Source organism: Lithobates pipiens, unplaced genomic scaffold (genome assembly GCF_037356315.1).
Source record: "Lithobates pipiens isolate NorthernLeopardFrog02 unplaced genomic scaffold, aLitPip1_a1.2 Scaffold_13, whole genome shotgun sequence".
NCBI classification, from domain to species: domain Eukaryota; kingdom Metazoa; phylum Chordata; class Amphibia; order Anura; family Ranidae; genus Lithobates; species Lithobates pipiens.
The window spans coordinates 165,869,735-165,891,802 of NW_027507718.1; the positions used below are offsets into that span (position 1 = coordinate 165,869,735).

General features: G+C 43.5%; 1 protein-coding gene across 1 annotated transcript in view; it reads left to right on the forward strand.

The window, feature by feature from the left end:
- The window catches only part of LOC143974429 (MAP kinase-interacting serine/threonine-protein kinase 2-like), a 182,846-nt gene that overhangs the window by 36,801 nt on the left and 123,977 nt on the right, over positions 1 to 22,068 (forward strand). The window contains 1 exon segment of the mRNA XM_077475806.1: positions 5,983 to 6,138. Coding sequence (XP_077331932.1) covers positions 6,091 to 6,138 — 48 coding nt within the window. The 5' untranslated portion in view covers positions 5,983 to 6,090.

The window sequence follows — 22,068 nt, forward strand, 5'->3', positions numbered from 1 at the left end:
TTTGTAACCTCCTTACTGAGCAGCTGTCTCAGAAATGTCTTAAACTCTTCCCATTCAGTGAGTATTGACAATGCATCAGGTTGCTGAGTGAAAAACTCTCGGATGCTCCCCTCCGTCACCTCGGGTGTTGTAAATAGCTGAAGCCAAAAGGCATTACATTTCCAGGGTGCCCTAGAAAGGGAGGAAGGTTGAGTGACTAGTAAATTGACCACTAAGTACGAGTGGTCCGAAACACATCTAGGTTTATAAGTAACATCCAGCACTGAAGGGAGCATGGTTGAGTTCCCCACCGCCAAGTCTATCCTGGAAAAAGACCCGTGAGTTTTTGAGAAACATGAGAATTGCTTACTAAATGGATTATGCTGCCTCCATAAGTCCACCCAGCCCACCTCCTGCAGCAACCTGGCCAGAGGAGTTAACCTCGGAGGGCCATGTGTCCCCAGAGCCGGATGTTTATCCAAACCCGCATTTAACCAACTGCTAAAGTCCCCCACTATCAGTAACGGGAGGTCCGGGCGCTCCCCTAAAAATTTTAGGAGCAGCTGGAGCACCCGTGCATCAAAAGGAGGAGGTATATACACACAAGCCAGTACACATTGCAAAAGACCAATACGACAATGTAAAAATACAAATCTCCCTTCTGAATCTATTTTGGAGGCATATTCCTGATAATCCAGGGACCTATGTACCACCACACTCACCCCCCGGGAAAAGGAGGTGTGAGTGGAGTGGTACGCCCAGCCAATCCACGGATATCTCAGACAGCCCCTGGTGGCACCGGTGAGGTGCGTCTCCTGTAAACCTAACACAGCAGGGTAAAACATCTTTAAACAAGTAAATATCATGGTGCGCTTAAGAGGGGAGTTCAGGCCCCTAATATTCCATGAAACTACTGCTACACCCGCCATCATAGAGGGAAGAATGTAAGCCATACAGGGCCCCCAAACTCCCCTGGTAGTAGGTAGCCCTCGGGGGTGGGGAAGGTAAAAATCAGGTAAATTGTCATGTCCTCAGGACTTCCATTAAGCAAACTAGTAAAGTTATTCGGACTGCGTGATGATCCACACTGCATGTTGTAATAAGGCACATTGGAACTGTCACAGGCGGCTTGGATGGTCCATGACTCCCCAAAATCACCTTCAACGTAATGGCACCAAATGTTCTGCACAGATTCAGGTCTCCAGACCAACTCAGCCAACAGGGCAAACTTGTTCGTTACAGTACGGCCTAACTGACGGCCAACTTTGGGGTCCAGCATTTTCCCAAAAGAACAAAAAATGGAAAAATACTTCCCCAAAAAGAAAAAAAGTATAGATAAAGGGGTGGTCGTAGAATTGAAAGTCACAGATAAGATCCTCACTCTGTAGTGAAATCACAGCTTTCCCCGGCAGTAGGGCAAAATAAAGGACAGAAGAAACAAAGTGGGGGGGGCCCCCCAAGATGATGTAGGGCCAACAAAAGAAGGTAGGTCAAACAAAAGAAAGTCCCCACGAAGGATTGCACAGCATGCGCCTAGGCAGTCTATCAGGCCTTGACGATTTTAGTGGTTGCATACTTTCACAGCAATATCAATGCACTCTGTGATGTCGCAGGCCCTGCTCATTATGATCCAACCAGACTGCTGCATCTTTAGCCGACTCAAAGAATTGTGCGTGCCCTTCTGCCGTCACTCGTAGCTTAGCTGGGTAAAGCATGGTATATGGCAGTTGTAGAGCTCTCAGATGTTTCTTCACCTCCCCGAACTTTGCCCTGGCCCGCTGAACTTCAGCTGAAAAGTCTGGGTAAAATGAAACCCTGACCCTATTGAATTTGACGTTTTCCAGTTCCCTCGCACATTTCAGGATCGCCTCTCTGTCCCTGTAGTGTAGCATCTTGGCCAGCATGGACCTGGGGGGGGGGGGGGCACCCTTTTGGGGGGGTCTGCCTGGCACTCTGTGGGCCCTCTCCACTGTAAAGAACGGGGAGAACGAATCACGGCCAAAGATATCCACAAGCCAGTTTTCCACAAATAATGTGGGGTCCTTACCCTCTGACTTCTCAGGTAGACCTACAATGTGGACATTTTGCGTAAGCGATTTTCCGTGTCCTCGGCTCTGTTGTATATGTCTTGTGCCATGCGGTGCGCTGCCCTGGCCTCACAAGCAAGGGGGGGTAGCTTATCATCTATGTCACTCACTCTGCTCTCCATCGCCGTCGCCCTCTCCCTAAGTTTTTGCAAATCTTGTCTGAGAAGTGAGACTTCTTCCCTCAAGCCCCCAAACTGCTCTTTCATATCATTCACCGATGCCGTACATATATGAACAGCCTTCAATATAGCAGCCAGCGTGGGTTGTTCAGGAGGCTCCGCTGTATCTGTTATGAGGGGGGGAGAGGGTGGAGGAGCTGCATCTTCCATAGAGTTGCCAGGATTACTGCCGGTATCATGTCCCCAGTCTGCTTGCGTAAACAGGTCATTCTCTCCCCCCTGTGACTCCTCCGCTGTATCAATAGCTTCAGGGCCCTGCAGCTTTTGAGCATAATACAGAATATCCCGGTACTGCTCCTTACCCTGAGTCTTTAGAGCTCTCCTGCTACCTCCCACTCTGGATTTGTCCGCATGCATCGGGGTGCGCTGTGACGTGGCCGCCGACGCTGCAGCGCCATCTTGGGAGTCCGGTCCCGCCATCTCCAACAGGCCTCTGCGGGTTTTCCCTCGGGTACAGAGGGCCGGCGGTGGGTCCTGGAGGTGCAGGGGGTCGGTCGCCAGCTGGGGAGCCGAAAAGAGCAGTATTGTGGCTGCCGGGGAAGGATCAATGAGTGGATCAAGCAGGAGCTGTGAGAAGTGCGTCCTCTCACATGCCGGTCTTGGCCACGCCCCCAAATCTGGCTTTAAACTTCTCCAACAGTATTACGGACCTGCCTCGTGTGTTCCTTGGTCTTCATGATGCTCTCTGCGCTTTCAACAGAACCCTGAGACTATCACAGAGCAGGTGCATTTATACAGAGACTTGATTACACACAGGTGGATTCTATTTATCACCATCACTCATTTAGGACAACATTGGATCATTCAGAGATCCTCGCTGAACTTCTGGAGTGAGTTTGCTGCACTGAAAGTAAAGGGGCCGAATAATTTTGCACGCACCACTTTTCAGTTTTTTATTAGTTAAATACTAATAAACAAGTGTCCCACTTGTTGGTGATTCTTCACAAAAAATTAAAATTTTATATCTTTATGTTTGAAGCCTGAAATGTGGCAAAAGGTTGAAAAGTTCAAGGGGCCGAATACTTTCGCAAGGCACTGTGTGTGTGTGTGTGTGTGTGTGTGTGTGTGTGTGTGTGTATACAGTCCCTTGCGAAAGTATTCGGCCCCCTTGAACTTTTCAACCTTTTGCCACATTTCAGGCTTCAAACATAAAGATATAAAATTTTTATTTTTTGTGAACAATCACCAACAAGTGGGACACAATTGTGAAGTGGAACGAAATCTATTGGATTTTTGAAACTTTTTTAACTAATAAAAAAATGAAAAGTGGGGCGTGCAAAATTATTCGGCCCCCTTGCGTTAATACTTTGTAGAGCCACCTTTTGCTGCGATTACAGCTGCAAGTCGCTTGGGGTATGTCTCTATCAGTTTTGCACATTGAATTCTTGCCCATTCTTCCTTGCAAAACAGCTCGAGCTCAGTGAGGTTGGATGGAGAGCGTTTATGAACAGCAGTTTTCAGCTCTTTCCACAGATTCTCGATTGGATTCAGGTCTGGACTTTAACTTGACCATTCTAACACCTGGATACGCTTATTTGTGAACCATTCCTTTGTAGATTTTTCAGTATGTTTGGGATCATAGTCTTGTTGGAAGATAAATCTCCGTCCCAGTTTCAGGTCTTTTGCAGACTCCAACAGGTTTTCATCCAGAATGGTCCTGTATTTGGCTGCATCCATCTTCCCCTCAATTTTAACCATCTTCCCTGTCCCTGCTGAAGAAAAGCAGGCCCAAACCATGATGCTGCGACCACCATGTTTGACAGTGGGGATGGTGTGTTGAGGGTGATGAGCTGTGCTGCTTTTACGCCAAACATATTGTTTTGCATTGTGGGCAAAAAGTTTGATTTTGGTTTCATCTGACCAGAGCACCTTCTTCCACATGTTTGGTATGTCTCCCAGGTGGCTTGTGGCAAACTTTAGACAAGACTTTTTATGGATATCTTTGAGAAATGGCTTTCTTCTTGCCACTCTTCCATAAAGGCCAGATTTGTGCAGTATACGACTGATTGTTGTCCTATGGACAGACTCTCCCACCTCAGCTGTAGTTCTCTGCAGTTCATCCAGAGTGATCATGGGCCTCTTGGCTGCATCTCTGATCAGTCTTCTCCTTGTCTGAGCTGAAAGTTTAGAGGGACGGCCAGGTCTTGGTAGATTTGCAGTGGTCTGATACTCCTTCCATTTCAAAATGATCACTTGCACAGTGCTCCTTGGGATGTTTAAAGCTTGGGGAAATCTTTTTGTATCCAAATCCGGCTTTAAACTTCTCCACAACAGTATTACGGACCTGCCTGGTGTGTTCCTTGGTCTTCATGATGCTCTCTGCGCTTTCAACAGAACCCTGAGACTATCACAGAGCAGGTGCATTTATACAGAGACTTGATTACACACAGGTGAATTCTATTTATCACCATCAGTCTTTTAGGACAACATTGGATCATTCAGAGATCCTCGCTGAACTTCTGGAGTGAGTTTGCTGCACTGAAAGTAAAGGGGCTGAATAATTTTGCACGCACCACTTTTCAGTTTTTTATTTGCTAAAAAAGTTTAAAATATACAATAGATTTCGTTCCACTTCACAATTGTGTCCCACTTGTTGGTGATTCTTCACAAAAAATAAAATTTTTATATCTTTATGTTTGAAGCCTGAAATGTGGCAAAAGGTTGAAAAGTTCAAGGGGGCCGAATACTGAACAGTGATTTATCACTGCTTAATAAACAGACGCCAGAGTGTTTCAGTGTATTTCTGGTACTGTCCCACAAGATTACAGTATCGGGGGGGGGGGGGGGGGGTGTTCTCCACTGTTCGAAGCATTTGTAGATCGCTTCACTTCTCAAAAGGACCTACACTGCTTCATAAACTGGCACTAGGAGGAGAGAGAGCTCCCCTGTGAATGCCGGAGAACTGAGCAGTGGATGTTTTCCACTGCTTCATAAACGGACACCCTATTTTGTCTGGTATCATTTAGATTTTAACTCTGCTTTGTAGGGTATTATAGTGTGTGTGTGTGTGTGTGTGTGTGTGTGTGTGTGTTTTGTGTTTTATTTTATTTTTATTTTTTTGGGACTATTTTAAATATGCAATATCTTTTGGTTTATATTGGCTATGGTCATTAGTGGGTTTTTAATAAAATAGCTTTTTGTGTTATCCCATATTATTTTTCAATAGTAGGGCTGTGTAACCTTTAGTAAGATGGTCATTAGGTTTACTCTGATTTGTGCTAGGGCTGTTTGGTCTCCAGTAAAATGGCCATTGCCTCACTCCAATCAGGGGATAACTTGGCCGCTTGTATCACCATGGTTACAGCAAAGTCACCTAGCCCATCTCCTGATGAAGCCACGTGAGCAGTGGCGTAACACGTAGGCTGGAGCCAGGTGATGTTATGGGCGGAAGCTGGAAGTGTTTGGTCTGGCCCTTACCAAGTGATATTGTGATTACCTTGTGATACATGCTTAAGCGATTTTATACTGTGAGTGCAATTTCAATAAACAAGTGAGGAATTATTGATTTACTGCACTATGGCAGTCCTTTCCTTGTTTTATGGCAGTATGTGGAGAGCTGATGTGATGGCTACCACCAGAGGGGCCCGATCCTCTTAAAGGGGAACACAACGGTCTTACTCAAAGCCATCTAAGGACAAGATATGAGTTGGAGGGGTAACAAAACTGTGTCAAAACTGTAAAACCATTGGAGTAGAAACAAAGCAGTGTTTTAATATTTGAAATATTTTGTCGCACAGGTTCCAGTTACATCCACCTGCGATCTTCCATGCTTCGTAATAGGATCCCTACTTTTGCCATCCTGGACGGTTTTCATTCGTCAGGATTACTTTTTTCCTGTGGTAAATATGGTGCAGAAAAAAAGTCCAGAGAATGGCTTTTACCAATCATTTAAGGTGAGTTTATCACTGTCATTTTGTAGTAAATGGCAAGTTATGCGGTAGATGGTCAGAAGGCACTGAAAATGTTGTCTCATACCAAAAGCTAAACTTTCTTTCTTTTCATACATCAGGAGACACAGAGCCATAGTACTTACTATTTGGATTATTAGGCCACCTTTAGGTGATGGACACTGGCACGCCCTAAGATAAGAAGTGTACTCCCTATATAACCCCTCCCACTACTGGGAGTATCTCCATTTTTTTCGCCAGTGTCTAAGATGTTGGTCATGAGTAAATATGTGCTGTGCTGAGCTCCACTGGAACAATCCTTGCTGGGGCTAGCCATTAGGGGTGCAACAGATGCCAAAACTCACAGATCGGATCGTTTCTCGGATCAGAGTCACGGATCAAATCATTTTTCTGATCAGAAAATAATAATTGAATTTGCAAAAACCTGTGAAAATTCCACCACCATATAGTCCCCACTGTAATATCCGGGTATTGCAGAGTATGGCTGGGTATTGCAGTGTATTGGCAGGGTGTTGCAGGGTGTTGCATAGTATTGGCAGAGTATGGATGGATGTGACTGCAATTGTCACAGAGCAGTGCTGTGGGCATTACAGATCCAGCCCACATCGCTGCTTCCATCCAATCTCTCCCCTCCACTGTACAGATCAGTACACAGAGGAGAGAGAGGAACCAGCGTCATGACATATTATATATTGTTTACAAGTGATCACTCCATCATTTGACGGAGCGATCACATTGTAAACAGCCGCCTAGTGTACCAAGATGGCCGCTGCTCCGGAGCTACGCCGAAGCTGCGACCTTTCCTAAGGCCGAGGCAGCGGAGCAGATCGCGGGGTGTTCCGATACAAACAGGTTGACCCGTTCAGATCATGGATCGGTGGCGATCCGTTGCACCATGCTGACTGGATCCATTCAAAGTGTCCTTTTTTGGGCCTAATGGAATTGTACCCGGGCCTCGTGTCCAAAGAAACTAGGTTTTGCCTGCGAATGCTTCTCATTTTAGAGATCTGGACCATTGGATCCAGTACTTTTTTGTAGAAAGGCCATAAAGTTTTACTGGCAGGGTGCTGTTGCAGGTCCAGGATTTTGGGTTACCTCTAGGTTCCCCTGCTCCTGAAGGTTATGGAGCCCACCATGAAGGGTGAGATTGGGTTTACCACAGAAAACCCTGCAGCGGAAAGGTAAGTGGAGTTTTCTAAGAAATATCTTTTGAATTTTCTTATGAATGTCTCCTTTAAGTAAAATTGTCATGCCTATGTGTCACCACTGGGGGCTGTATTGAGCACTCACCATCTCGTGCTGGAAACAGTGCTGTGTCAGGAGCCAATCGCTTCCTCCTCCTCCTCTGGCCAAAGCAGCAGTCCTCCGGTAAGCAAGAGGGGGGACTTGTCTCCCCACCTGTGGCGCCCTATGCTGGGAGAGCCCGGATTCACTTACAAAAAAAGTGTTTTTATTTTTTTTTAATACCCCCCACCATGCTAGCTCTGGGTGCTAAGGTACTTGTTGTCTGGCGCTCGCACGGGAAAACCCGTCCTCTTAAAAACGGGGGTGGAGCTGTAGATCTCGTGGGGTGGGGCTAACGGCGTTGACATTCTCTGACACCAGGTGCACATGGCGGAAGATTATAAAAGCACACTGTGTGCTGCTGTTGGCTGTGGAGGGACACAAGAGCGAAGAGGTGGCATTACTTCAGGTTTGGTGGCACAGGCATTTTCCCTTGACACATTATTACTGCTTCAGGTGGGGCATTAATAGCAGCATTATAGTGCTGTACTATAGCTTAGCAGTGTGCATTCTTCTGGTAGTGCCTCTGCTTTGTGCATCAGGCTATGAGTGGAAGAGGGACCAGGAACTCCTGAAAGGGTTCTAGGGGTTTGATTGTTTTACAACAACCTAAATCCATCTCCAAAAGAATGTCATCCTCCTGAGAGTGATGCGGCTGGTCAGAATGAGCCGTCAGGGGAGACTGATGTTGCAGCAGCGCTGGACACTTCAGCCCCTATATATATCACACAGGAGTTTTTTTTCTTCTACAATTTCTAATTTGGAAAAGAAGATTGATGCTACGATCGCTATCGCTCTCCATAGTGGGTCCAAGCGTAGCAGACCCCATCCAGTGCTCAGGACCCTCATGCTGAGGTGCAAGGGGCAGTGGATCAGGAAGGTCTTCCAAAAGATCTGGAAGATACTAATATATCCTCTTCTGAGTATCCTAATATGGAGGGACTAGTCTCACAAGACAGTTTCCTTGTACACTCCCTTACTAAATTGGTTCGCTCAACCTTTTTGCTGCCTGTAACGCAGTCTATTGATGCGCCCACCTCTGCTTTGGGATCACTAAAGCCTCCCCCATCGGTGGATGCTTTTCCGATCCATTCATGGCTAAAAAAGCTGATATATTCGGAATGGGAACACCCAGATAAGCAGTTTTTTTTTCCTCCAAAAAAGTTTTCTACACTGTATCCTATGGAGGAGGAATTCTATAAGAAATGGGGGGGGGGTTCCAGCAATTGATGCTGCAATCGCTTGGTGAATAAAAATCTCACTTGTCCGGTGGACAATGCGCAGATGTTAAAGGATCCAGCAGATAAAATGTTGGAATTTCTTTTTAAGAACAACATGTCTCTGGCAAGTTCAGTAGCGCAGCTGGTTCTTGCGGAAATTGGTATATCTCAGTCCATAAAGGATCAGTTTGTAGAGATCCTTAACCACTTAACAACCGCCCATTGCCGATTAACGGCTTCAGGGCGGTTGTTTAACTCTGAGAGGCCGTTAATTAACGGCCTCCCAGAATTCTGCTCTCGCGCGCCCCCTGGGGCGCGCACACGAGAGCATCCGTGACCGCTGGGTCCAGTGGACCCGGCGCATCACGAATCACGGTAAACGGCCGCTCATCGCGGCCATTTACCACGTGATCGCTCCGTCAAATGACGGAGTGATCACTTGTAAACAAGCCGGTGTCATGTTATGACGCCGGTTCCTCCCTCCCCCTCTCTGTACCGATCGGTACAGCGGAGGGGGAAGAGATCGGTGTCAGCAGCGATGTGGGCTGCATCTGCAGTGCCCACATCACTGCTCACCGAAAATTAACCCCTCGATTCCCTGCATTACTCTGCAATACCCTGCCATTACTCTGCATTACTCTGCAACACTCTGCAATGCCCTGCAACACTCTGCAATGCCCTGCAACACTCTGCAATGCCCTGCAACACTCTGCAATGCAATGCCCTGCAACGCTCTGCAATGCCCTGCAACGCCCTGCAACACTCTGCAATGCCCTGCAACACTCTGCAATGCCCTGCAACACTCTGCAATGCAATGCCCTGCAACGCTCTGCAATGCAATGCCCTGCAACGCTCTGCAATGCCCTGCAACGCCCTGCAACACTCTGCAATGCCCTGCAACACTCTGCAATGCCCTGCAACACTCTGCAATGCCCTGCAACACTCTGCAATGCCCTGCAACACCCTGCAACACTCTGCAACACCTTGCAACACTCTGCAACACCTTGCAACACTCTGCAACACCTTGCAACACCCTGCAACACTCTGCAACACCCTGCAACACTCTGCAACACCCTGCAACACTCTGCAACACCCTGCAACACTCTGCAACACCCTGCAACACTCTGCAACACCCTGCAACACCCTGCAACACTCCGCAACACTCCGCAACACTCTGCAACACCCGCCAATACCCTGCAACACTCTGCAATGCTCTGCAACACCCGCCAATACCCTGCAACACTCTGCAATGCTCTGCAACACCCGCCAATACCCTGCAATGCTCTGCAACGCAGTACTCTGCAACGCCATACTCTGAGATACCCAGCCATAGTCGGTGATACCCTGCAATACCCAGCCATAGACATCCCCCCCCCCCCTCCCGCCGCCCTCCTCCCTCCAGTGCTTCTACCGAATCGCTAATACGATCAAAGCCAGAATCTTTTTTTTTTTTTTTCAGGCTTCCCAGCTTAGAGGTGAGATGCGGGGTCTTATTGACCCCACATCTCACTGTAAAGAGGACCTGTCATGCCATATTCCTATTACAAGGGATGTTTACATTCCTTGTAATAGGAATAAAAGTGATCAAAAAAATTATTTTTGGGGAAAAAAAATGTCAAACTAAAATAAATAAAGTAAAATGAACAATAAAAAAAATGTTTTTTTTTTAAAGCGCCCCTGTCCCCATGTGCTCGCATGCAGAAGCGAACGCATACGTAAGTCCCGCCCACATATGAAAACGGTGTTCAAACCACACATGTGAGGTATCGCTGCGAACGTTGGAGCGAGAGCAATAATTCTAGCCCTAGACCTCCTCTGTAACTCAAAACATATAACCAGTAAAAAAAATTTAAATAGTCGCCTATGGGGATTTTTAAGTAGCGACGTTTGGCGCCATTCCACGAGCGTGTGCAATTTTGAAGAGTGACATATTAGGTATCTATTTACTCAGTGTAACTTCATCTTTCACATTATGCAAAAATTGGGCTAACTTTACTGTGTTTTTTTTTTTTTTTTAAGTACATGTAGGAGAGAAATGTCAGAATTGTCCTGGGTGCTCCAGAACACCTGATGGCGCTCCATGCATGTTGGGCCTCTGTATGTGGCCACACTGTGTAAAAGTCTCACACATGTGGTATCGCCATACTCGGGAGTAATAGCAGAATGTGTTTTGGGGTGTAATTTGTGGTATGCATATGCTGTGTGTGAGAAATAACCTGATAATATGACAATTTTGTGAAGAAAAAAAAAAAAAGTAAAAAGAATCTTGATTTTGCAAAGAATTGTGGGAAAAAATGACAACTTCAAAAAACTCATCATGCCTCTTACTAAATACCTTGGAATGTCTTCTTTCCAAAAAGGGGTCATTTGGGGGGTATTTGTACTTTTCTGGCATGTTAGGGTCTCAAGAATTGAAATAGGCCGTCAGTACTTCAGGTGTGATCAATTTTCAGATATTGGCACCATAGCTTGTGGACTCTATAACTTTCACAAAGACCAAATAATATCCACCAATTTGTACTTATTTTTACCAAAGATATGTAGTGGTATAACTTTTGGCCAAAATTTATGAAGAAAAAATTACTAATCTGCTAAATTATCTAACAGAAACAAAGAAAAATTAATTTTTTTACAGAATTTTCTGTATTTTTTCTTTTATAGCACAAAAAATAAAAAACCCAGCGGTGATTAAATACCACCAAAAGAAAGCTCTATTTGTGTGAAAAAAAGGACAAAAATTTCATATAGGTCCAGTGTTGCATGACTGAGTAATTGTCATTCAAAATGCGAGAGCACCGAAAGCTGAAAATTGGTCTGGTTATTAAGGGTGTTTAAGTGCCCAGTGGTCAAGTGGTTAAGATTCTTCCTGATCAGCAGGCCCAGCAATGGGCTGGCGTATCAATGCACTGTGTTTTACGGTGGATGCTATAAAAGATTTTCATTCAAGCCTCATGGCTTAGGCTAGGTCTAGTGCATACACGCAGAGTCCTGTGGGTATAGAATTGGTCAGCTGAAGCACTGTGTAAGAAGCGCTTGACCAGTTTCCCGTTTCATGGTGAACGGTTATTTGGGGATGATCTAGATAAATACATCCAAAGAATCTCTAATGGGAAAAGTTCTCTTTTACCAGTAAAGAAGTTTAAACATTTCTCCTTTAAGCGTGCGTCCTCTCCAGTGCCAGGGGCATCTGCCTATAGGCATTATCGACAGCCTCCACCGTCAGGTTCAAGAGGAAGACCTCAAAGGCAGCCCCAGGGCCAAAAGAGAACTTGGTGCAGAAAGCCTGCCAAAACAAAATGCTAAAGCCTCCTTATGAAGGGGCGCCCTCGCTCGCTCAGGTGGGGGGAAGGCTTCTGCAACTTTCAAAGATTTGGCAGGAACAATGTCAAGACAGATGGGTGAGTTTCTCTAGGTTACAAACTAGAGTTCCGAGAATTCTCGTCTCCTCGTTTTCAAAAATCAAATGTTCCCAGAGATCCAGAGAAAAGGAAGTCTTTCTAGTTCTGGATCATCTCTTATCCCAGGAGGTGCTATCAGAGGTTCTCTTAGCCCTTGTACACACGGTCGAAGATTCCGACAACCAAATCCGTCGGATTTTGTCCGAAACTGTTGCATACACACGGTCTGACAAAGTTGTCGGAAAATCCAACGTGATTACGTTATTTCGTTACGACAGGACTACGTTCACGCTAGTAGCCAATAGCTTTGGTGTAGGAATTTGATCTGAGCATGCGTGGCACTTTGTCCGATCGGAATTCTCTACACATGATTGGAGGATGTCCGATCAGAGCATTTTGTCCGAAAATGTTACCAACAAGTTGGAAAACTTGGTCCGTCGGATACTCAGATGGAAAAAGATCCGATGTTGACCACACACAGTCGGAATATTCGACAAAACGGTCCGATCGGACACATTCCGCCGGAATCTCCGACCGTGTGTACAAGGGCTTAGAGGAACAGGGCTCAGGGTTTTATTCAAACCTTTTCACGGTTCCAAAAGCAAACGGGGAGGTAAGGCCCATTCTAGATCTCAAAGTTCTGAACCGACACTTAAATATCTGGTCATTTCGCATGGAGTCAGTCCAATCAGTTTCCATTTTGCAAGGATGGGAGTTTTGGCATTGATCGATATCAAGGATGCATATCTCCAAGTACCAATATTTCCCACTCATCAGAAATTTCTACGCTTCAAGGTAGAAAATCACCATTTTCATCATTTTCAAGGTAGAAAATCATCATTTTCATAGCCACCACACAGCGGGTGTTCACAAAGATTCTGACACCTCCTTTGGCCAGGTTAAGGGCTCAGGGCATAACTGTCCTATCCTATTTAGATGATCTGCTTTTAGTAGATAAATCAGTTTCTGGTCTAATCCAAAGCTTAATCTCAAAAAAACTGAGTGTATGTATCCAATCACAGAGTGGTACTGTGGATACAGGACCAAAGTAACAATGTGCCACGTCCTAATATAACATGAATAGAAATAGAAAAGGGACTATAGACTTTATGGGCACAGTAACAAACAACATTTAATTATCAAAATAATATATTTTTATTTATAATCGCATAAAAACATCTGTAAATTTTTACAAAAACTTAAACCACAAAGAATAGAATAAATGGTAACCGTGTACAAACATTACTGCTACTGTAATATAACCAAAGATTCAAATGGAGATTACTGAAACCACTCCACAAAATACACAAAGATATGATGGGCAGACAGAGTTGCGGTATAATGTTATATGTTAAGGAAGAAAATGGCTCAACGGAGCTTAAATGTTGTGGCTAGTGGAAAAGCTGAAAAAAGAAAAGAAAAAAAAATATCACAAACAAAACAAAATAACATCGATAAATTTAATAGAAAATATAACAAATGTATACAAAATACATAATTAAATACAATTGTGTAAATCTCCATTTGAGCTATGGTTATATTACAGTAGCGGTAATGTTTGTACATGGTTAACATCTATTCTATTCTTTTGTGGAATTTTTTTAACTTTTTGTAAAAATTTACAGATGGTTTTTATGTGATTATGAATAAAAATATATTATTCTGATAATTAAATGTTGTCCGTTACTGTGCCCATAAAGTCTATAGTCCCTTTTCTATTAAAGTTTTTAATCTCAGCTGTAAGCTACCTGTAATTCGTAGGTTGGATACTCAACTTAGAAAAATCCTCCTTAAAACCTTCAAGGAGATTACAGTACTTGGGGCTGGTCATAGATACTGTACAAAAGAAGGTATTCCTACCCCAGGCAAGAATCGGCTCCATAAAAGAACTGATTCAGCTTGTCAAAGCAAAGGGAAATCCTTCCATTCGGCTGTGCATGAAATTGTTAGAGAAGATGGTGGCCTCCTCCGAGGCCATCCCTTATGCTCAGTTTCATTCAAGACTGCTACAAAACACCATTCTGTCAGCCTGGAACAAGAAGGTTCAGGTTTTGGACTTTCCAATGCTGGTTGATATCCAGCAACCTCCAAAAGGGGAAATCCTTTTTACCAGTATCATGGAAAGTGGTAACAACGGATGCCAGCCTTCTAGGCTGGGGAGCAGTCCTGGAAGAAGCTTTTGTCTAGGGGAAATGGTCCAAATCAGAAAGAACCTTGACCATCAACATTCTAGAGATTCGGGCAGTACGTTTGGCCCTAGAATCCTGGACGCTCAGGCTACGGAATTGCCCTGTCAGGATTCAATCTGACAGTGCCACTGCTGTGGCTTACATCAATCACCAGGGGGGCACGAGAAGTCGTGCAGCCCAAAAGGAGGTGAATCATGTTTTAGCGTGGGCAGAAAGCAACATTCCTTGCCTATCAGCGATTTTTATTCCAGGGATAGAAAATTAGCAGGCGGACTACTTGAGTCGCCAACAATTATTTCTGGGAGAATGGTCCCTTCACCCCAACATCTTTCTATTGATATATCAAAGATGGGGTATTCCGGACATGGATCTGTTTGCGTCCAGATTCAACAACAAAGTCGACGACTTTGTGTCAAGGATGAGGGATCTGCTAGCATGCGGAACAGATGCCTTGGTCTTCCCATAGGATCAGTTTTCACTGATCTATGCGTTTCCTCCGGTTCTGCTACTTCCTGCGGAGAAGGCGCGGAACAAAAGGAGGTGATTCTGGTGGCCCAGAAGATCTTGGTTTGCCGAGATCATAAAGATGGCAGTAGGAGTCCCTTGGGCCCTGCCATTGTGGCCAGAACTTCTTGCTCAATGTCCGTTATTCCATCCTACCTTACAAACACTAAATTTAACGGTTTGGCTATTGAATCCCACATTCTAAAGGGCCGTGGGTTATCCCCTTCAGTAGTGTTTACTTTGGTTAATGCTAGGAAGCTGGCCTCCAGAGTCATTTACTAAAGAGTCTGGAAGGCATATGTTTCCTAGTGGGGATCCAAAGGTTGGCACCTTAGAAAGTTTGTCATAGGTAGGATCCTTGAATTCCTGCAAACGGGGTTGGAAATGAAGCTGGCCTTGAGTACCATCAAGGGGCAGGTCTCGGTTTTATCAGTGTTTTTTCCAATGGCCTCTTGCTTCTCACTCTCCGGCGCGTAGTTTTATTCAGGGGGTAACACTAATCCCCCTGTCAGGGCACCTCTAAATCCTTGGGATTTGAATTTAGTCTTATCGGCTTTACAGAATCAGCCTTTTGAGCCTATATGGGAAATTGCCTTGGTTCTTTTGATAAGAAAAATTGTCTTTTTGGTTGCCATATCCTCTGCCAGAAGAGTATCGGAATTGGCGGCGCTGTCTTCTAAAGAGCCATATTTGATCATTCATAAGGATAAGGTGGTATTGCGTCCTCATCCTGAATTCCTAACAAAGGTGGTGATAGGTTTTCATTTGAACTTTATTATTATTATTATTATTATTATTATTCTGCCTTCTTTATTCCCAGAGCCTCGATCTAGGGAAGAGAAGGCACCACATTCCCTTGCTGTAGTAAGAGCAGTCACAGTCTATTTAAAGGAGACCGCTCAGGCTCGCAAAACAGATGTTTTGTTTGTGTTGCCAGAAGGTCCTAAAAGAGGACAGGCAGCATCAAAATCTACTATTTGCAAATGCATTCGTCAAGTGATTGTTCAAGCTTATGGTCTAAAGAAGAAGAAGAAAATTCCTCCTTTTCATGTTAAAGTGCACTCCACCAGGGCTATTAGTGCCTCTTGGGCGGTGCATCACCAGGCCTCTATGGCTCAGATCTGCAAGGCTGCAACTTGGTCTTCAGGCCATACATTTACCAGATTGAGGATATAGCCTTTGGGCTTAGTGTACTGCAGGCTGCAGTATAAGTCCTCAAGCCTCTTAATGCCCTACCTTTTTTGTTGTGTCTCCCTCCCTTCAGTTGCCATCGCTATGGGACATTCCACATAGTAACTACTATGGCTCTGTGTCCCCTGACGTATGAAAAGAAAACCAGGATTTTTAAAACGGCTTACCTGTAAAATCCTTTTCTTTGAAGTACATCAGGGGACACAGTGGTCCCTCTCTTTTTTGGTATACACGTGTTTTGCTTGACTACAAAACTGCGGTACTCCCAGTAGTGGGAGGGGCTGTATAGGGAGTACACTTCTTGTCTTAAGGCGTGCCAGTGTCCATTACCTAAAGGTGGCCTATTAACCCTCATAGTAACTACTATGGCTCTGTGTCCCCGATGTACTTCAAAGAAAAGGATTTTACAGGTGAGCTGTTTTCAAAATCCTGTTTTTGTAGCTGTCATTTAAACTGTGTGCTGAAATATAAATTCATTGTTTTAGTTTTTCTATTCATATGTAGCATTGCCTAAACGCTGTCTGTACCAGTTCTGGCATTCCTCTCTTATGTGTAAGAAACCATAATTTTTTTTTTCTAGATAAATACTTAGACCCCCCCCCCCAAACATTTATATATTTTTAAGCAGTGGTCAAAGAGAATAAAATGGTGGGTGTTGCATATTTTTATATCGCAATAATTGCGCAGCACGATTAAAAAAATAAAAAATAAAATACACTTTAATGAACTTTAATGCACAAAAACATAATACCCAATATGTTGGTAAAGTATTAAAGATGATATGTCAAGTAAGTAGATACCAAACGTCAGATTTTAACCACTTCAGTCCCGGAAGGATTTACCCGCTTCCTGACCATAGCATTGTTTACAATTTTGCACTGCGTCACTTTAACTAGTAATTGCGCGGTCATGCAATGTTGTACCCAAACAAAATTTGCGTCCTTTTTTTTTTTTCCCCACAAATGGAGCTTTTGATGGTATTTGCCTCTGCCATTTTTTATTTTTTGCAATATAAACGGAAAAAGAACAAAAATTTTGAAAAAAAATAAAAACAATTTTTTTACTTTTTGTTATAAAAAAATCCAACAAACTCAATTTTAGTCATACATTTAGGCCAAAATGTGTTCAGCCACATGTCTTTGGTTAAAAAATAAGCGTATATTGGTTTGCGCAAAAGTTATAGCGTCTACAAACTAGGATACATTTTGTGGAATTTACATAGCGTTTAGTTTATGACTGCCTATCTCATTTCTTGATGTGCTAAAATGGCAGGGCAGTGCAACCCCCCCCCCCCCCCCATGACCCCATTTTGGAAAGTAGACACCCAAAGGAGATTGCTGACAGGTATGTTGAGCCCATTGAATATTAAATGTTTTATTTTTTTTGTCCCAAGTGATTGAATAATGACAAAAAGTTGTCACTAAATGATATATTGCTCACACATGCCATGGTTATATGTGGAATTGGACCCCAAAATACATTTAGCTGTTTCTCCTGAATATGGGGATACCACATGTGTGGGACGTGGCCCCGAAAAGCAAGCACCGCCTTAAGGATTTCTAAGGGCGTAAATGTTTGATTTCACTCCTCACTACCTATCACAGTTTTGAAGGCCATAAAATGCCAAAATGGCACAACCCCCCCCCCCCATGACCCCATTTTGGAAAGTAGACACCCCAACTATTTGCTGAGAGGCATGGTGAGTATTTCACAGCTCTCATTTGTTTTTGAAAATGAAAAAAGGTAAGAAAAATGCTTTTTTCACTTTTCAAAACTCTGTGACAAAAAGCGAGGTCTGCAAAATATTCACCATACCTCTCAACAAATAGCTTGGGGTGTCTTCTTTCCAAAATGAAGTCATTTGGGGAGGTTGTTTGTGCTATCTGAGCATTCCATGGCCTCCGAAACTGTGATAGGCAGCGAGGAGTGAAATTTATACCCTTAGAAAGCATGAAGGCTGCGGTGCATGGTTTTCGGGGTTCCGTACACTGTTAGGCTTCCAAAAAGTCTCACACGTGGTATCCCCATACTCAGGAGAAGGAACAGAATGTATTTTGGGGTGTAATTTCACATATGCCCATGGCATGTTTGAGCAATATATCATTTAGTGACAATTTTGTGCAAAAAAATAAAAAATCTGTCTCTTTCCCACCACTTGTGTCACAATATAAAATATTTCATGGACTCGACATGCCTCTCAGCAAATAGCTTTGGGTGTCTACTTTCCAAAATGGGGTCATTTGGGGGGGGGGGGTTGAACGGTCCTGGCATTTTATGTACAACATTTAGAAGCTTATGTCACACATCACCCACTCTGCTAACCACTTGAAGACAAAGCCCTTTCTGACACTTTTTTTTGTTTTACATGGAAAAATAAATAAATATTTATTTCTTTTTTTAAAGCAAATGCCCTACAGATTAAAATGGTGGGTGTTTCACATTTTTTTTTAATTTTATTTGCACTGTGATTTTTCATATGCATTTTTGAGGGGGGGGGGGAACACTTTTTAAAAAAAAAAAATATATTTTTTATTTTTTTATTATTTTAATGCACTAAAACACACTATATTGCCCAAATGCTTGATGAAATAAGGCCAAGTACATGGATACCAAACATGCTTTAAAATTGCGCACAAACGTGCAGTGATGACAAACTACATACATTATTAAAAGCTAGTGTATGGTAGCGTTCAAAACATTCAACAATGCAAAGACCAGGATTGCCAGGACAGGAGGGACAATTTTAGCGCGTGTCATGCCTATATCCGTGCTTGCTGCAGACACTTCTTTGGGGGGCTTGTTTGGTAGGGGTACTTGGGAGGACATACGGAAAATGCCTCTCGTGCAGCTGGCTTACTGCATTTGGATTGGGAAGGTGAGATGGAGTACCGTCTGGAAACAGTAGGGCTCTGACGATCTCTTCCTGGAATTTAAGGAAGGATCCAGTCCTTCCTGAAGATCTGTATAGCACATGAGCGTTCAGCAAAGCCAATTGAAAAAATGAACAGAGTTTTTTGTACCAGCGCCTGGCCTTACGGGCAACTAGGTACGGCGCCAACAACTGGTCATTGAGGTCCACCCCTCCCATATTAAGGTTATATTCGTGGACACTGGGGTTTCTCCACAACACCAGTCGCCGTAGGAATTTGGACCGTTGTGTCTGGGGAAAGCCCCGGCGATTAGGTCGTACACATGCTCCAATCTGATGATTTAACAAGTCACTAAATAATTGTCCACGTACAAGTGGTACCCTTTTCCAAATAAGAGTGACACCAAGTCCCACACAATCTTGCCAGCGCTCCCTATGTAATCTGGCCAGTTTGGCTGCTCTACGTGGCTATCTTTTCCCTCGTAAACCATAAAACTACATGTATAGCCTGTGGCCCTGTCGCAGAGCTTATACATCTTAACCCCGTATCTGGCACGCTTGCTGGGAAGATACTTTTTGAAAGACGAGCGGCCAGAAAACGTAATCCTATACTTATAAATGCAGACAACTTGATGGGGAGTAAACAAGTCTGCAAAACATTGGTTAAAGTGGTTTACGAGGGGCCGAATTTTGTAGAGCCAATCGTATCCAGGGTCTCCACGAGGACGACAGAGTTCATTGTTGTTGAAATGCATGAACCGCAAGATCTGCTCGTATCGTGCCATGGTCATGGAGGCAGAGAACATGGGCATATGGTGAATTGGGTCGGTGAACCAATATGACCGCAACTCACTCTTTTTAGTTATGCCCATGAGGAGGGATAGGCCCAGAAAGATCTTATCCTTAATTGGTTTCCAATCTCTGGCAAGGGAGGACTGGGGAATAGCAGCGATGTATTGACCAGCATACAAATGTCTTAGAACCACAATAGATCTATAGAGATCTTCGTGAAAAAAATAAAAATCGAGTGACGTAAAATCAACTGTTTCCACCTGAATGCCGGGTTGGCCTGTGAATGTGGGAAATATGGGTGCTGCAGAAGTGGTGGGTTCCCAATTAGGATTGATGAATGGAGCAGGAAGGGCACCATGGGCTCAACAGGCCTGTGTTTGTCTTCTTCTTGGTGGCAGCGGGACACTACTTATGCTTGCCACCTCACCAGCTTGAACTGCATTTGTGGGACACGTGTTACTGCAGTGCTGGTTTGACTATGACCAGGGTGTACTATTTATTTGCGGAATTTGCACACATTTTTTTTCATACATTTCATCCATGGTTATTTTGCACAGTATGTGCCATGCATTGTATTCACTTCTAATTTACTTTTGAATCTTCAGTCACTTTATTGCACTTTATTTGAACCTATGCTGTTTACATCTTTTCCCCTTCACTTCATATGCACAACATCACCACTGTACACACGGTCGGAGATTTCGACAACCAAATCCGTCGGATTTTGTCGGTCGGATTTTGTCCGACGGATCTTGTCCGAAACTGTTGCATACACACGGTCTGACAAAGTTGTCGAAAAATCCGATCTTTCAGAACGTGATGACGTAATTTCGTTACGATGGGACTACATTCAGGCTAGTAGCCAATAGCTTTGATGTAGGAATTTGATCTGAGTATGCGTGGGACTTGGTCCGATCAAAATTCTTTACACATGATCGGAGTATGTCCGATCAAATCAGTTGGTCGGGAAATATTTCCATCAAGTTGGAAAATTGGATCCGACGGAATCAGTCCGATGCATACAACACACAGTCGGATTATCCGACAACACGGTCCGATAGGACACATTCCGACGGATTCTCCGACCGTGTGTACAAGGGCTTAGGATTATAGTTTTATTTCAGGAGTAAATTCCCTTTTTTATGCATGCTAATATTCTGCTGACTTTGCTAGCTGCAGCTTGACATTGCATGCTATTGCTCAGTCTCTCTTCTACTAGGACCCCAAGATCTTTCTCCATCCTTGATTCCCCCGGGGGTTTCTATATCCTGATATGAAGTTATTACCCTGCTTATTTTTGTGTCGTCAGAAAAAACTGAGATTGGGCTATTTATCTCATCATCTATGTAATTTGTGAATAAAGAGTAGATGTTATTTGTCACCATCCTTTGAGCACCCCCCTGTAACCAGTTTTCTATCCAAGAACAAACCCTATGGTCCGTGCTGACAGACCTCAATTTGTAGATAAAGCTTTTATGGGGAACTATATTGAATGCTTTTGCAAAATCCAGATACACCATATCCACAGGCCTTCCTCTATCTAGATGGCAGCTCAATTCCTCATAGAATGTTAAGAGATTGGTCTGGCAGGAACGAGTCTTCATAAACCCATGCTGATTGCTACTAATGATACTGTTTTCATCAGCAAATTATTGGATATAGTCCCTTATTATCCCTTCCAATAATTTACCTACTGATGTTGATATTGATGTTGAGATTGATGTTCGTCTAGCTGTCCTGTAGTTTCCAGGAATATGTCTCTACCCTTTTTTGATTATTGGTACCACATTGGCTTTTCTCCATCATCTGGTACAATTTCTGTCAGTATGCTGTCCACAAAGATTAGGAATAATTACATAGTTAGGTTGAATAAAGACACCAGTCCATCCAGTTCAACCTAAGTGAGTGTCTACAATTGTCCCTATCCCTGTACATTGTATCTCATTAAGATGCTCATCTATTATATTATTATTTATGTAAGGTACCCATATAGCATCGTCAATTTACACAGCGCTTCACACAAATTGCACACTCGCATCGGCCCCTACCCTCAAGGATGTTATTAATATTGGACAAAGCCGCGCTTATGTAGTACAGGAAATAGAAAAAACTAAATAAAAAGATATATATATGTGTGTGTGTGTGTGTGTGTATATATATATATATATATATATATATATATATATATATATATATATATATATATATATATATATATATATATATATATAAATGTGTATATATAGGTTGCAGCCCCCCAGGCAAGTGGTTAGTAATCTCAAAAAATGGGGTATCCGGCGCTACCTAATATTAGAGAGGAGGACCACTGTTGTTTCCAACAAACCAAGTGTCACCTCAATTTAATAGATTTGTTAGTATGCATAAACCTTTCTGTGTCAGTTATGAGTGTTCTAATTATCACATCCCAAAAATATAAATTCAATAAATTGTGAAAAAGGCCTATAAAT